General features: G+C 39.9%; 1 protein-coding gene across 1 annotated transcript in view; it reads left to right on the forward strand.

Moving 5' to 3' along the window:
* Window positions 1-14,128: 14,128 nt before the first annotated feature.
* Window positions 14,129-18,147, forward strand: part of LOC109927520 (runt-related transcription factor 3-like) — a 160,322-nt gene continuing 156,303 nt past the window's right edge. The window contains exon 1 of the mRNA XM_020527552.2: window positions 14,129-14,226. Within this exon, the coding sequence (XP_020383141.1) occupies window positions 14,169-14,226 (58 nt within the window). The 5' untranslated portion in view covers window positions 14,129-14,168. The remainder of the gene's footprint in view (window positions 14,227-18,147) is intronic.

Here is an 18,147-nt window from a genome sequence, read left to right on the forward strand (position 1 = left end):
AGAGCAAGTCATACGGGTCCTTTCCTAGGTCAGACAGCAGAGGTCCCAACATTCCTTGATGGGCTGAAGGGAATCCTGCTGTTCTTCCTGGCCTAACAGAGAAATGTTTTTGACTAATCTTAAAGAGCTTTTACTCCTTCTTTCACCACAAAGCACTCCTCTTAATGTACTCCTCAAAATGTTGTTAAAATGCCATTGGGATCCTACTGGCATCATATATTAATAATTGCTAATATGCTGTTTCCATCTGAGTTTGTGCCACATAAAGCAAGATAATGGCAAATGGGAATCATACTGGAATGGGGTGATGAATCTTCGCAGTTGATTTAACTGTTTTCATACTTCAATCCCACTAGAGAGGATGTGTTAAAAATCCCTCCTGTGTATTTTGTAAATGAAATAACGTTTGGCACATACTGCTGAAGAGTGCACATACCAGTAAAGAGAGTGCAAAGTTCCTTATATGGATCTGGAAGGGCTAATACAGATGGTGTGCTATTAGCACCACCCACTGTGATGATGTCATGAGGACAGGTGGGGAAAATGCCTAAGGATCTGGATGTAGTCAGTCCTAAAACAATGCCCTCTTAACAGTCTCTGAAATAATGTACACATGCATATAACATGTAAATAGCTGGGAAATGCAATATCAGTTAGACCAGAAGGCAACTATCCTTACACACTATTGTCTATGTAAGCCGCATATTTAGGAGATATGAATGGCAGCACATACACCATGGTGATCAGCGCGGGATGTGAAGATTTTATTTTGCAGCATCAATAAGGCAAGCATGCTGGTAACCCAGAAAACTTTGAAAGACAACAAGATACTGTGATTGCTGAGGACAGCAAACCCTAAAATAATCTGTGGCAACACTCAACACGAAGGAATTCTTCAATGACTCAGAAAGCATTCTGGCCTGATGAGGGATACACTGAAGCAGACAAAATCTGTAGCTCCTAGGCAGAGGTACAAATTGCATCATGAGGCAGTTGTCTATACTGCAGTTGTGAGCGTGAGTTCAGTTACTGAAAAAACAAACAGTGGAGATTGCGCAAGTCAAAACTGAAGATTCCTGAGACAAACGGGAGAACTTTAAAATGGTGCAGAATTTAAGGCTGAAAGGGTGAGAACTTAAAAATAAAAGTTACAGCTCTGATCAGGCATTGTCACAGATACCACAAAGCACAGGTAAAAAAGAAGACAGAACTAACAGGGACAAGCAAGAAACCTATATAATCTGCTCGCAGAGAGCCAGGCAAATCACAAATAAAGTTATCTACAGCAGAAAAGCAGTGGGACAACTTAAAGAAGTGAGCAATTCTGGTCAAATGCAAGTTTTTTTTCACATTACATGTGAAAGGTGGAAATGTCTTCACTACAACAGCATATGACAGGAAAAATCTCCACTACAGCCACAAAAGCAATGAAATCCTCTATTGAAGCTGCAAATAATGGGTAAACCTTATAGAACAGCAGCAAAGCATAGGACAATGTTTTAAATAAGATAAAAACACCTCATCACACAAGGAAGCCATGACATCAGGAATAATATTGCCAGGAAGGTTTTATTTCAGAGGTGAGCCAACAGGAACACAAAATTGAACATCCTGAAGAAAACAATTGTTGAAATAAAATATTGTTTCTAAGTTGGATACTAAGTCAAAAACTGAGCAAATAAGTACATTTGTTTATAAAATTGGGAGTATAGAAATTATGTTATTGCTTGCCAAGGGGTAAAATAAGCAACAGAGACATTCAAAAAGTGACTAAAAGGCTTTGACAATCATTTCCACCTCAGAACTAATAAATTTCTTGAAAGTTCAAGCTCAATATCTGACCTCCTTATCTTCTACAGGAGAATCCCCCCAAAAGGAAATGGATATCATTTTAAATGAGAAGAAAACGAAAGGAATCTTTAGGTAACACAATTGAAGAAGTGAACAAGTTGGTGTGTCCAATAGTTCAATTGCTGAAAGTAAATGAGAAAGTTGGGACTAATCAACAAGTCGAGGTAAAAAGTCTAAAATGTTCTGATGAAGAGTCACTGGACCTGAAACATGAACTCTGCTTCCTTCCCACAGATGCTGCCAGATCTGCTGAGTTTGATCGGCAATTTCCGCTTTTGTTTCAGATTTCCAGCATCCACAGTTCTTGGTTTTATTTTAGTGTTTAACTCACTGTCACATCTTTTCCAGGTATGCACATCTTGAAGAAGTTCTGTTCCTCTCTCCGACTGGATTTCCATTTCAACCTTTCTTCTTGTTCTCCATTGTTACTTTTGTTTTATTCTCCTAGCGTTTGAAGAAGTCTTTGCCAAAATTCATTACCACAGCCTCATCTCATTCCTCAGTGACTGGCTCTGGCTCAGACTCATCCCACATGATTCCGACTAAAGCTCTATCCTTTATGTTTCGAATCCACCCAGAATTATGGGTATCTCCGTGATGTACGATACTTCTCAGACAGCTGTTCTTGCCACATCCTGAGATTCAAACGCAGGGCCATGCGCTGACATATGCAAACTCTCAACCTCTCTCTCCATCAGCAGCACCTCATGCTGGCTCAGAGCTGCCCTGACCCCAGTTCCACTTGATTCCCCAGCTCGATTGACATTCTACTAAAAAAAAAATTCTCTCCCTTTCAGGCATCAAGGAATGCAAGCTGCAACAACTCAGAGGTCCCCATAACCCTTTGAAAGTCCCTCCCCACGACTCCATCCTTTCTCCTGGCTCCATCTCTTGGGTATTTACTGTCCCTTCTGACTTTCTGCTCTCTGATGCTAAGCATTCTATACTCAGCAGTTTTATCCCTCTGTGTCCTCACCTCAATGAATCTTGAATAAGATATGACATTGAACTCTTTTTCCATTGCCTCTGCCTCCATGCCCATTTCTTTGGACAGGAATCCTCTCCCTGTCCCACAGATGCCTTTACCAACCTCCAACACTCTCCCTCCACCTGGGCACTCCCTCTAGCTTTTTATCTGCACTCAACGTGTTCTTCGAGAATTGCCAACATAACATCGGTCGCCTTAATATTTCTGCCTCCCTTACCCATTCGAACCTATCTCCCTCTGAACTGACCGCACTCTGTGCTCTCAGATCCAATCCTCACGTTGTCATCGATCCTGCTGGCATGATTGGTGCCATTATTGTCTGGTGTACTGACCTCTACATTGTGGAAGCTGAATGTCAGCTCTCGGACACCTCCTGCTATCTCCTTTGGACTAAAAACCCACCATCGTGTTCACGACTGTCATCAACCTCATCTCACCTGGGTGTCCCCACAACAGCCTCCCAGCTCATAGTCCCCCAACACCATACAGCCCGCTTCTAACTTCTCCCAGTTCTGATGGAGAGTCACTGTACTCAAAATTTTAGTTCTACTTTCTTCCCACAGATGCTACCAGACTTACTGAGTTTCACCAACCATTTCTGTTTTTACTAAATGTAAACAGTCTACCTACTTCAGCACAGATCTACAGATAAATTGAGAACAAAAGATTGAAGGTGTTGTACATACAAATCCACGGAAGTCATTACTAGGAAGAGACCAGTAATGTGCAAAGATTCAGGATATTGTGCAAGAAAGATTGCTTGCTCCAGCAAGGACACATCCTCTGGGAAATAAATACAGGAGATGAAACATCTGCCTATACAGAGAAGAACCTCAGACCATGAGGAAGACAGCCAAGACAACTATGTTTTACCCAACAAACCAACGCCCTTTTAAGACTAAAGAAAATATATTTGGAGAAAATAGCAAAACATCTAGATCGTCTGAATATGTAAAGTCAAAGGCTTTGAGGGGAAGATGGGGTAATAGTAAATGTACAATAATAATGCCACGAGAAGAGAAGCATGAGGGAGATGTTGTCTATAGGTCTGAAAACAAGTGAAGGAGTTAACACTGTTTGACTGTGATAAGCACCACCCGCTGTGAAGATGTCATGAGAACTGGTGGGGAGAATAACTAAGGATCTTGAAGAAGTCAGACTTAAGACCATGTCCTCTTACCAATCTCTGTAATAACGTATACCAAAATCTTATAACATGTAAATAGTTGAAGGGCCTCACAGTGCCAGGGACATGTGTTCGATTCCACACTCAGGCGACCGTCTGTGTGGAGTTTGCACATTCTCCCCGTGTCTGTGTGGGTTTCCTCCAGGTACTCTGGTTTCCTCCCACAGTCCAAAGATATGCAAGTTTGGTGGATTGACCATGCTAAATTTCCCATAGTGCTCAGGGATGTCTAGGTTTGATGGTTAGTCATTGGATAATGCAGGGACAGGATAGGGAGGTGTGTCTGGGTAGGCTGCTCTTCAAAGGGTCAGTGTGGACTCAGTGGGCCAAATGGCCTGCTTCCACACTGTAGGGATTCCATAACAGTTGTAATGAACCATACTTTCTTTAATACAAGAGAATTGTCCCGTTAGATGAGAGGGTGACTAGTTTAATCTACACTGGACCACACAAGCCATTGCGAAAAGTTTACTTAGATGATACTGACAGCAGCACATGCAATACACAGTTTTTCTTCACTGATGAACAACATCACAATGGAGATGAATTTTCTAGGAATATCTCCCATTCTGCTCCCGTGTGCAGAACTTCTGTCAAACATCCACTGCTGTTATGGTGACAGAGCAAGAGAACTCCTGCCCAGAAAATTCACTCCTACATTTGAGAATTCATTGAACTCAAGTTGTTTGCATTGTGATCCTGCTTAGCATTCAGCATCTTTCAACTACCTTAAATCACTAGTTTGCATTTTGCCTTGAAAAGCAGAATCTGTTCAAGTCTGAAATTAGTCAGATGGTGAGATCTCCTTATGTTTCAAAGGGAGTGGTGATCATGCTGCAGCAAGTTTGACACAAAGTTTGCCTGCTTTTTTCCCAGCTGCCTGGACAGTTTGTAAATGTTCACCTCCTTTAAAAAGTCATGAAACTCTCAAACCACTGAACATAACTGGTTGAGCACTATAAAATGCTAAAACTTCATTTTTGTGAGTATTATAAAATATGGGCTTCAACTGGCTCAGCATGTCAGCAGTGAAAGACGTTGATTTTCCCAATGGGTGTCTTATCTTAATTAGCAAGATTACTTACAGGCTGTAGCTTCTCAATAAAGGGTAAGTCATGGTGATGGCAGAAAAAAGTGGATTAATTTCTCACAGTGGAGATTTGTAGGCAAACTGCTTATCTTGATGCTGAAGACTTGAAAATGCTGCCACTGGAAATACCCTGAAAGAGGGTGGGTCTCTCTGTGGTTGAAGGCAAGAAGGGACCAGATTTAAATATTTAATCTGTTGAACCAAGATATCTGCTGACCAGTACATGCTTTGTAATGGAATTAATAAATCTCTATTCCATAGTCAGGTTCTCCTGCAACATTCCAAAACTCTATTGTTGTTTGGGTAAGCACCCTGACTCACTGGAGCATGGAAATCTTCCTGTAACCTGCATTTATCTTTCAAGCTCAGTGCTGAAATAAGCAACATGGTCTCTCCTTGACAAACAGCAAGAAATTTACCAAACCTCTGCGCTGACAAGTTTTGTTGTTTGCTGATCAGCTCTGGAACCTAGGTAAATTAAATGAGACTATTCATTCTATTTTCAGCAAATAGATGCAAACTTTATAGAACTCAGTGCTTTTTCTTTTTTGAAATAATTAAGCAAGTCAAAGTGTTAATGAATGTCTCATTTCCTAGTTGATGCAAAATAATCAACCATTCATCGTAACATTTATTGAATTTTAGAACCATCATAAATTGAAGATCACGTCATGTTGATAAATGCTGGCTGGAAAACGTGGCAGGAAATAGGTGGATAGATGGAGAAAGTTGAGGCTTCAGATTCTTCGGATAATGGTGCAGGTTCTGGGGAAGGAGCACCTGTATGGAATGAACAAGTTAGAGCTAGCTGGGATCAATGTTTCCATTGGGTGGTTAAATTGCACTGTTGGGCAGAATTACAACTCATTTGGCAGGAAGTGAAGACCCAATAAAATCAGAAAAGAGCAACAATGTGATCAGAGAACAAAGCAATATAAATTATAATAAACTCAAAACCAAGATGCCTGGCATCAACCTAGGCACCAGAAGCAACAAAGACACATGCTGCTTTGGGTTCCACTAAATTCTTCTCACTAACACTTGTAGACTTGAGCCATTGTTGAGAGAGTTGTCACACACATTTGTTTAGAATAGGTTATTTGCACATTGCGATACCCTCTCCTGTGTTGGTGTTATCAATGTTTGCCCCCAGTATTTTTCTAGATTTCATACCTGTGAAACAGTTAATTCTGCAGTTAGCTCAATTAATATTTGGAATTGTCCCCCCCAAATGCTCCCCTATTGAATATATTCAAGTCTAAGATGCGCATATTGGTGGCCTCGTGGCGAAACACAGGATATAGGCTTCCATTAGGAGCATATAGAAGATTAAATACTGAGTGACAGAACAGGCTCAACAGGCTGTATGTTCTACTGCTCCTATTTCTTGGGTTCTTATGTTCCATCTATATTGAGAGAACAGAAAAAAGCTAAATAATAAACTCTAATCAATTAAGACAAAATTTTTCAATTTTACTAAGTCGAAGTGTTAAATTAAGTGAGTGTGATTGTACCTGCCTGTCTCTATATTCAGCTTACTGTGAAATAAAGCAGCTTACCAATTCATACAAGGCTACATTTCACCAAATGCTTGTTTGGTCTGCATTTGGATGGATTGAAGAAACAGTTGTGCAAAAGACACAAATGTCAATTCAAATCATGTTGGGATTCTATTATTATGTCTCTGTTTTGCATATTGTACAAGTAGATACAGGCATATAAAATATAAAAATAAGACAGCCAGAGTACTTACTGCTGACACCAGCTAGCTAACACCATTAAACCAAACAAGATATTTACAGCACACCACATTTACAGAACTTCCACTTTGACAATATATCATGCTGTACGATGAGGGGAAAGTGGCAGCTCTCCAAAGAAAAGAAGGGGAAGGCAGAGAGGCAAATCAATAATGGCTTAAGTAAATTTTTTCCATCAATTGTCTCAAGATGCCACAGCAAATGGCTTGAAGAGGAACTCTCAAAGATATTAATTGAAATAGTAATCAGCTCTACACCAATTAAAGCCTTCAGGAAGGATCTTCTGGACAAGGAGAAGGGCTACGCCAGTGACACCCTGCTTGAAGATGGAGGCTAATATGAAGTTACAGTAGATATAACACAGTGTGGAGTTGGAGGAATACGGCAGGCCAGGCAGCATCAGAGGAGCAGGAAAGTTGATGTTTCAGGTCGGGACCCTTCTTCAGAAATTCTTCAGCTCCACACTGTGTTATCTCTGAGTCCAGCATCGGCAGTTCTTACTATCTCTGATGAAGTTACAGTAACTGGCCACATCAGTTACGTGCTTTAAGTGCAACCGATGCTATTGCTACAGTCAGCAAACTGCACAAAATAAACAAGATCTATAGCAAAAGCTGTCCAGCACTCTTCATATCTGCAAAACATGTGGCACCAAAGAACATTGGGCACACGTGTGCTTGGTCTAAAAGCCAAGCCAGAAACCAGAACAGAACACACATGACCAACAACACAGTACAACACCAAAACACTGACAGCAGGGCAAGTCTTACGAGCATGCGCGTATGCAACAGTATTAACAAAGTGTGGAGGCAAATGAACAAAGGGCAAATTTTGGAAGATGATCAAGCTTTCCATTCTGCTAACCTTACACACCATATGAACAGTATATGATAATCAGAAGCATATACAACCATTAACATTACATGTTCTGAAAAGGCAAGACAATGTATACTAAATGCTATGATTGACACAGGAGCAAGTGCACGATAGAAAACATGTACCTCAACAAGTGATTCTTCATAGGTCAGCCTATGAGAGACCATCGCACAATGTATAATGGATCATCAATTCTTTGCATTGGCACAATGACACTACGGTTCGAATGCACAAGTTCAACCTATTTTCCCAAAATCCCTACCTGATAGATATCAATGGTCCAGCAGTGGTAGAATTGTCAGTATGCATAGGCCTCAGTGTTGTCACAAATCATGAGATTTAAACCACAATCACTATGATGGAACACAGCAGCCATGATACAACTGAATTAGTCAATTATCTCAAATAGCAGTTTCAAGATTGCATTAACACAACTGGCAAATTTAAGGCTGATGCAATATTGCATTTCAAGAACATTAAAACCCTATTTATCGATAATCCAAGGAAATGCAGCATGCACATTGAACTCAATCACCACATGGACTGGTGTAGCTGTGTCTTAAAGAAAGATGGCACCCTAAGACTGTACATTGATCCAAGGAGCCTCAACCTTTTACCCAAGAGATATCCACATATGATATGTCTACGATACACTATGATACTTAAAATGCCCATGCTGGATGAATTAACATCCTAAATTTTCCATAGCTAGGTTCTTTTCTGAACGAGATACAAAGTATGGCTACTGGTTCATCCATTTAGTTAGTTGATATTTGGGCTATCAGTGAGCCGAGGCTTATTCCAGCAGCTCATGGGTAGGATTATTCAAAAAACATAAATTGGCTGTGTTTGCATAGCGGACAAAATCACGGTCATGGAGAAGACATAGGCAGCCTTGAGCACAACCTTCATCTACCATGATAGCAGTACAATGACATGGAATGCCATTTAATTGCACAAATTGCCATGTCAACGACAATCAGATAAAATTCTTTGAGTCCATTTACTCTGCCTATGTGGTGTGTCCGGATAACATGGAGGATGTTAACTAAGTGTGACTCCACAGGATAAAGAGGATCTGTGATATTGCTTCAGATTTTTCAACTTCTTCTCATCAAAAATGTACGCAACTTTGCACTAAAGGTATCCCAATTAACACGTTTGCTCAAGAAGGATTTCCCTTAAGCATGGTAAAATGACCACTAGTCTATGTTTAACTCTCTCAAATGAGTTCTGCTGATAAAATCTTGCTCAGTGCACCATAACAACTCCAGAAAAGGCAGGATTTTGGAACTGGATGCATCAGAAAAAACACTAGCTTTGAGTCTTTTACAAGACAAAAGACCTATTGTTATTTATTTGAAAGTCCTGGTATTCGGACAAACCAACTACTCTAATATTGAGTTTTGAGACATTAGCTCTGGTATTTGGCATCAAACGATTTAACACTCACTTACTCGTGAAGAAGTTTACAGTTGGAATCGATCATTAGCCACCAGAAATGATCTGCAGCAAATCACTGATGAGCGCACAACCATGTTCGCATAGTTTACTTATCAAGGTGCAAGGGCATGAATTTGAAGTGAGATACAATCTCAGGTACCAGGAAGATAACATCTGACCAGTTGAGCAGATCACTTGACCCACGTAAAGACCAAGATATTTCCCCTCATTTATATGTTGATGCTTTGAACTATGAAGTTGAACATATTCTCCAGTGGATCTGCTAGACTTTGGCCAGAACCAGTGTGAATAGTTGCAATCATCAATTGCTGAAATGAAGATGATTTTCAAGGACAAATAAACCCTAATATTCGATGTGCTACACAAAAGTATCATGCCAAGGTTACACCAGTGACAGGTAAGCAACAGCCTAGTGGTATTATCACTAGACTATTAATCTAGAGACGCAGGTAATGTTCTGGGGACCTGGGTTTGAATCTCGCCATGGCAGATGGTGGCATTTGAATTCAATAAAAATCTGAAATTAGAAGTCTAATGATGACCATGAAACCATTACCGATTGTCAGGAAAAAACCCATATGGTTTACTAATGTCCTTAAGGGAAGGAAATCTGCAATCCTTACCTGATCTGGCTTACATGTGACTCCAGACCCCAGCAATGTGGTTGGCTCTTAATTAGGGATGGGCAATAAATGCTGCCTAGCCAGTGACGCCCATATCCCATGAATGAATTTTAAAATATATAGGTATTGAATACATGAAACAGCTAGCACATATACCGGCCAGGGATGAGTCAGGATATGCAATGACTTGTGTTGCTAATGAGTCATGCCAAATGTATTAACCCCAGCAGTGGAGGAACCTCTGCATCCACACAGTATTCCACCCACTCCTTGGCTGAAAATTGCAACTGACCTATTCACAGTGCGTGGGGAATACTACATCCTTGTGATAGGTTATTTCTCCAAATTTCCTATAGTTTGATGGAAAAAAACAATGAGTGCAACCATCACTATCATGATGAGTATATTCAGTTTCTTTGCTGTACCTGAAAAGATAGTGACTCAGAACAGACAACAGTTTACTAGCAAACCATTTCAAGACATGTGTACTAAGTGCGGATGACCCATATCACATTGTCACACTACTATCTATACTCAAATTGCCTAGCAGAACATGTAGTACATATCAAATCAATGATCTTCAGGTGTAAAATACCAAAGCAAAATTTCACATTGTATCACTGTGTTTTCATGCACCACCAATGGAGAGGGCATTACCACCCACAGCACAACTTATACTCATAAGCCAAGTACAAACAAACCTGCCTAGCAATGAATTGTTTAACCATTCTGAGACATAGGACATTCCTCTTCAAAGACAACGGATACGCAACCAGCAAGCAGATAGAAAACTACCACAAGTACATACTGGCCAGAGAGCATGGGTCAGAAATACAGTTGCAAACACTTGGATATCAGCAATAAATATGCAAGCAACCCAGAATATACAAAGTCATGGTGCAACTAATCATGTTACCACATTACAAAGGAACAGAAGTCACCCCAGACCAATGTATGATACAACAATCATGCACAGAGAATCAAGAAGACAAATCTGATGGTGATTGTGCAGTGATGCTGAGTGAACACAATCAAGTCATGAACCAAGAGCAAACAAGAGCAACATGTACCTTTCCAGGTGGGTAGAGGATCAACAGATCAGGGCAAGTTATCAAACATCTGAAACATTACATTAAAGTTTGAATTGATAATCTTGGTCACTCTGTTTTTGCTTGTTTGCATTATTATCTATTCAACAACGCATGCTTATGTACAACCATGGATATTTGTTTGAGATTTTTTTTTCTTTGTATAAAGGGGGTTATTGTGTTATGTCTCATAGCTGGCAATATACCTTAAAGAGACATGCTCATAATAACATCACAAAATCGCAACGTATAATCTGATGGTATAAAAGTCTGGGACTCCATCTTTGCTGGGCCAGTTGAAGCATGATAGGCTGATGAAAGTGTGCCATTGGTTTTAACTAATCAGCTTACTGCTAGTCCAGACACTGAAGTACCTGTGCTGTGATAATTGTGCACACTAAGAGCTATAATAAACATTTACCTGAATCATTCAATCCTATGTTACCCAAGTCAAGTTCTCATGTTACAGCAGTTATCCTAACTATTGCCTCATCATGTGCAAATAATCTGCTGAAGGTAAACACAAAACACATCACAGTGGCAGATCAGGGGAAGGTTTGTCTGCAGTGAGGGAAGAAGGGAAAGCAAGAGGTTTATGGTTGCACCATCTGCAGCTTGACCTTCATACAAGGATGAGGTGGGTATTGAGAAGAGGTGTAAGACAGTAACATATCATCATTACCAGCGTTCTTGGTGATGCTGGGTGTAAAGGCTACACCTACAGTTGGACCCATGATACAGAGCAGCATCTCCCATACATGTGAGCTTACTTGTTCTTTTAAGTTTCTTCTCTGCAGCCTTTCATTTCCCACCATCTTATCCTGCAAGAGAGAGGAAAGACTTTCAATTAGTGTGTCACATTCTGTTTGGGTAATGTGCCCTCTAGAGCTGAATAGCTGAGGTTACATGGAGGATGAGGGTGACACCAATAGGAGGTGTTTCAGGATGAGGTGGAGTACACGAATCACAGTCCTGAGCCCCAATTCCTAGGGACTGCTGATGAGTGAATGAAGACAGGGCAGTGCATTGAGCAGTGTGAGAGATTGAGGATTTGGTGAATATCAGATGTCATACAAAGGTGCTTCACTGACCATGGATACATGTGAAAGGTCATTAGGCTTTTTCTACCTGTGTCAGTAAATTTAAAAAAAATCTGTGCTTGTAGCTTCAATTGCTTCAGTTTGTTGGCAAATCCAAAGGGCCATCAGGAGAACAATATTATTGCTTGGCTTTACCACAATCTGCCATTATCACTGTAGAGGTGGGTGGATGTGCTATATTTGCTTACTAGCTGTAAGCAGTTACTAAAGAATTAGCTGCTTTTGATTTGTGGTTATTAATACTTTTTTTTCTAAGGGATTAAGCATATGAGGGGATTTAAATATATTGATTGTAGTTTCATAAATAAGTATGTAGAAACAGTGAAGTCTGTAATGGATAGTTAGACTTTTATTTAGTTTCATCAGAATGGCTCATTATTGAAGGTGGATAAAGAGGCTTGATTGGCATGAGTTGGTATGAATGAAGTAGAGGAATGCTTGGGTGTGGGCAAGTGGACATAATGATGAGCAACACAAATGGAGCAAAGGTCCAAAGAACCAGCCAGCCTCAGTACTCAACATTCCTTGTGGCCACCTCTGATCTGCATTTGTTGGTGCCCAAATCAATCATGCGCCCATCCCTCCAGAACGAAGATGCTAACACTCGGGACACTTTTCCCCCTTGGTGAGCTGGAAAAATTCCCAGTAATCCCATTTGCCTCTGGAACAAAAATCCAGGTTGTACACTGTGTCTTCTCTAGTTGACTTCCATTACTGTCCTCCACTGTCACATTGCTCACCTTAGAATATTTTCTCCGCTGTGGTACTTCACTTGCTCTGGTTCCAATTGCAAAACTAGCAGTCAACAGCGGTTCACTTTCAGCCAGTTCAGTACCCATTATATAGGCACAGAATACTTTAAAGAGCTAAAGTCTAGATAAGATACCTGCTAACTTAAAAATAAACCTTGCCTGCTGTTAGGTGCCCTGATGAACACTCAATCAAATGGCAGTGCAAGTCAAATACAGGCAAATGAGGAGGAAGCATGACATTTGCTTAATGCCTACCTCAATAACTCTGGGTTTGGGTTAGAGACATTTGGGGGAGCAAAAATTGTAATCCCTGCGCTCAAAAATTGGGTGTAGGCCAAATTTTAACCTGCCATTTTCACATTTTGTAATTATTCAATCCATAAACAAATAGTTAAATGTAACCCCACTCACCCACACTCTCCTGTCCTCAACTAGACAGAGTTATGACAAATGGTTGAGAAATGTTGCAGTTAAATAGTGTTATACTGTCAGAAAACACATGGGCTGGTAGAACTTAAACATATGGATCAGTAACTTGAGTTCTGAGAACATCAACTGTCTTTCTGGGGGTTTGGACTGAAACCACGACTGTTGAGTGCTACACACATTGCCAGCCACAAAGACAGAAGAGCTCACACACAGACTGAAACTAACCAGTAAAGAAAAAAGAGCCTGAGATCAAAACGGAGCATCATTATTATCTGATATTATCACAGCAGCTACAGTATTTAATGCAGGCGTTTCTCTCACAACTTGCTAGCCACAAGAAATTCCCAGTGATTCAACCAATTTTGAAAAGCTCAACCACGGGGTCACCAATCTCCTGCTCTGAACCAATAGCGAGGGCCACATACTTACAAAGAGGTTTGATGACCTCATGTACCATGTGAGACAGTTTTCCAATGAGCAAGTGACTAGCTGGAGATTCTTCAGGCACAGAACTCTGGTTGAGCCGACACTCTTTCGGGCCTCACTTTGAACCACAGAACCACAAGTGTGGTGCAGCCTACGTCTCAAGACTGCACCTGAACCTCAGCGGGTTTATTGTTTTTTAAGTAGAGGCCACCCACCACCCCTTCTCAGCTGGACCTCCGCACATTCATGGTAAGCAGTACCCCTCTCATTGAGGGACTTCATTGAGATGCCACACTTCCACTGCTGCTACTTCTTCATAATCGCTCTTTATTTCGAGCTCCTGCGTATAGCTCTTGCTAAAGTTTGTGGCTGAGCATTCCTGTGGCAGTATAAACCCAGACTCTTGGTTACAAACAGACACTCAGTTTCCTTTGGGATTTTTTTGCTTTCTCTTGCTTATTTCAGTGTAACGTTCTAAAGAGTGACAAAGGGAAAAGAAAAACCACAAGGACCAAGAGTTCATCTGCAACGGACTATGGCATCCAACAGCATATTCGATTCATTTACAACCTATTCACAGACCTACTTGCGGGGTAAGTACAGGCCTCTTTTGTCTTTCAAGGCAGGAAACCTCACAGTCTAAGAGTAATCTTTTTGAAGATGTATCACTAGTTCAATTCAGTTCAGCTCAGCTTTCCAATGTATAACTGGCTACAAGTTGTATGACAATGAAATGGAACAAGTCAACATGCTTAAGCTCATTGGTATCGGGTTGAGTGAATTAATGTTTCAACAGCTTTGGTATTTAAGAGTGTATTTGTGGCTTCGCAAGACAGAGGGGTGGGAGCTGTGACCAACAGTACAGCGATCAAATCATTATTTTCCAACCCTTTGCTTTGTAATAAACTTATAGCACGTCAGATGCAGTTTGAAGTCAGTACTGACCACAAGGATTAATCACTTTTTCAAAGCTAACATTTCCATATGTCTAAAGCTATTTATTTGCAGGAATGGTTCACCATTGTCCGACACCTCCCCCATTCCATAACCCGAATCCTACCAGGGAGGCATATTCTTTTCAGGGATTTAAATGGAATGGTTTAGTTGTAACCATATCTTGAATTTTGCCTTCGATGACCAGAAAGCAAAACTTAATTATTGCTTTCATCTGAATGTGTTAAATTACAACTTTCCTTCAAATTGTACCACTGACTTCCTCATTTCAAACTTTGTCTGAAGCCCTATCCTCATCATTCTAATTGGTTGGGCTACATTTTCTTTCTTTATTAGTAGGAATGCCAAAACCAGACTCAAATTGTTACATTGCTAAACAATCAAATATTCATTTACATTTTGAGATGGTGAGTGTGAGAAACTTTGCAAAGCATATTTTATTCCCATTGCACATTTACAAGTTTACTAATTTTGATAAGTTTATAGACGAATATGGGAATTTACTTTTTTGGGTTGTCATGTATTCAACAGCAAAACTCATCTTAAACGTTAGATATTCAGGAGTGATCCAAATAAAAATTACTACATAAATATTATATTCACTAAATGAAAATATTACATGCTTTTACACAGTTGAAAATCTTAGGTACCAGCTTCAGCTTCCTTGCATTTCCGCTGTGAGCTGTGTACTAACTAAAGTCTCTGGTTGGGAGTGCTGAAGCTTATTATCAGTTCCTTATGTTACTGATGAGATTCCGGCACCTTTGACACCTTTGCAGTATGGCAGTTACCTTTAGTGAGTGCTCTAGCACTGTTTTCTATGAGCAGTCCCAGCTATGGTCTCAGTGAAGGAGATGTTTTCCAGCCATGGTTCTTAAAATTAAACTTTTGTTCTCAACTTGTGGTTAAGAGCATGCAATTGTTTTACTCAAGAGGCCAATTATAACTTTGATTGGCACAATTCGCTCTGCAAGCTTAATTTGAACCATTTCCCCCACTGTATCACTGCAGCGTCTAACTCTTTTCCTTTGATAGGATATGAGAATGCATTTGTCAAAGAACAAAAATATTTTATGATTGAGCATTGCTGCAACATGAAAGCAAAATTGCAACCACTTGAAAACGATGATTAGAAATAAACTATCAAAGACAGTAATTAAGGGTAGGGTGATGCCATCTTCATACCATCGATGTGTTTGGCATTTTATGTTTTTTAATTGAATAATGTTATATTCAGTTCACTATAGTATATATTTTATAAAGCTACCTCTCTTGATAATCAATGTGTAAAAGCATTTTAAAGTACTTGTTTCACAAAATGTCCCTTCCTTTTTAAATTCTGCTTTACACTTGAACTAAAAAGATAAACCAATGCCAAGGTTGGTTGTCAGTAACTGAAAAATCTGCTATCTCAAATGCCCAAAACTCCTGGCCAAAAGAGGAAGTATTCCAATGGTGGCAGTACTGGTAAAATCTAAAAAGGGAAATGGGGAAAATCAACTTAAGTTTAACAAAAAAATTACAGTAAATTCAAAAATATCACTAACTTAATTGTGTTTTGTTCAGTTACAATGCAAATTACATTTTCTCAAAAAGTACTTCAGTTCATTACATTGAGCATAAGAATCACTGAAAGCAAAGACTTAATTAAATAGCATTCCAGATTTAAAGAGAATTCAATGGTCATGTGAGATTTACAAGAGTTTAGTTACCAATAGCTCATTCCACCACTTCTGACCAACTTCCAGCTACCTGCTGTCTCCATATTACTCTGTCTCCACAAGTAACACTGCAGTGCTCGCCAACTTATGGGCACCCTGTTAACAGGAACATTCAGTTAAAATAAGACTTCTGCCCATTAACAGGGTGTTCCCATGGAGAAGCTTCTACTGTATGCATAACAGAATCACATATTCTTCTGTTGTATTCCATTCAAAGGCTGGCAGTCAGTTCTTCCACAAAATGATGTAAAATGAGATTCTATGAAAGCGCTTGGCATTGGAAAGTTGACAAAGACTAAGATGACAATTTTTTCAAACAGTTTTGTGCAGCTCAGCACAAATTGTAACTAAATATCACAGAACAGCTCATAAACATCTTGGATGTAAGCGTTTAAATAAGGAGGGGGCTGTCTGCTTCACTTGAAGAAAAGTTAAACTCTAAATGTGGTCTGCAGGCCCAGTGTTCTTAATTAAAGGCACTACTTTGCCAAAATAAGTTACAGACTATATAAGAAAAAAAAAGTACAATCATTTCAAAACCTCCTACTTTTCCTATGATCCAGATGTGTGCATCGGGGAAGGTCCTAGAACATTCATTTAATTCCAATTGGCAAAAGGCTACAATTTACTAAACACTTGGAATTTTCTACACAGCTGCTCAGCAATTAGAGACCTGGGAAGAATATTCCTTTTGAAAAGAGTACTTAACATTTATCGTGGATCTATATATTAAAAGACAAAATTTCTTTAGAATGGAGGTAATACTTTTGAAGGTACAGTTGTAGAGGAGAGAGACAAAATTGGAATTCGGCTTCCACCATTTTTGACTGCAGACATCTACACAAGATGATAATTTATATTTACTTTATAATTTAATTTGTTTTCCTGCTGCTGTTGATCATAATTTATAATGTAGGTCGCATGGACACGAATCACGTGTTCACTATTTCTGTCCCAAACACTTGCTGAAAGCCAATTATAACATTTCATGCAGTGTCCTTGTACTGATTTAGGATCCAAAGCGAAGTTAGATTAGGTACCACAGTCTCAACCACTTGGGAGGAATTCTGCAATGCAGAGTCTTGGAGTCTTGAGCATACAAATTAGGAGCTGGATGGCACAGTCATGACCAACAATTCCATGATGTTTCAGGTCTTAAGCCTGCCGAGTAAAACAAGGAAGGAGCAGTCTGGATGCAGCCTTCGCAACCACTATTTAAATGGCTCTTCCCCTCCATTAAGATAAGTTCCTAGTTCAGTCATTTTACGCTGCTTGTGGAATGATTTTAGATGTCGTGGTGGAAGTTTAACACGTATTCAATCCACTTTATGGAGCCACGTGTTGTTATTACTATTACAACTCTGCACAGTTACTGTCGTCCTGTTGTTCTGCCTTAAGGTTGCTAAATGAGGAACAACAGCACCAACAAGAATTAACCTGCAGAGCTGTATTTGCTGCATGAAAAGGGAGAAGGCTGTCCGGCCACAGGAAGCTGCAGGTTTTTATGAACCAACGATCATATGTTAATCTCACTGATGAGCAGACTATTTGTCCATTCTGCTTCACAAAGGAAGTGGTCACAGAGATGCATCACCTGTTGCAATACAAGTTCATGTCCCAAACCAGGGTATGGACAGCACTGCTTGTGGCTGTCTGGGTCACTGTCGCTCTGAATTTCTATGCTACATGGTAATTTCAGGCTACATTGGGTGGTATCAGTCAACATCTGTGCACTGTTGAATCAAGGGTATCCCTGAGATTCTCTGATCCAGGAGGAACGATGTCCTATCCTTTCAGATGGAACTAGCAAAACAGAATAGGATAATGAGATAACAAGGT

Source organism: Rhincodon typus, chromosome 27, assembly GCF_021869965.1.
Source record: "Rhincodon typus isolate 14 chromosome 27, sRhiTyp1.1, whole genome shotgun sequence".
Lineage (NCBI taxonomy): Eukaryota > Metazoa > Chordata > Chondrichthyes > Orectolobiformes > Rhincodontidae > Rhincodon > Rhincodon typus.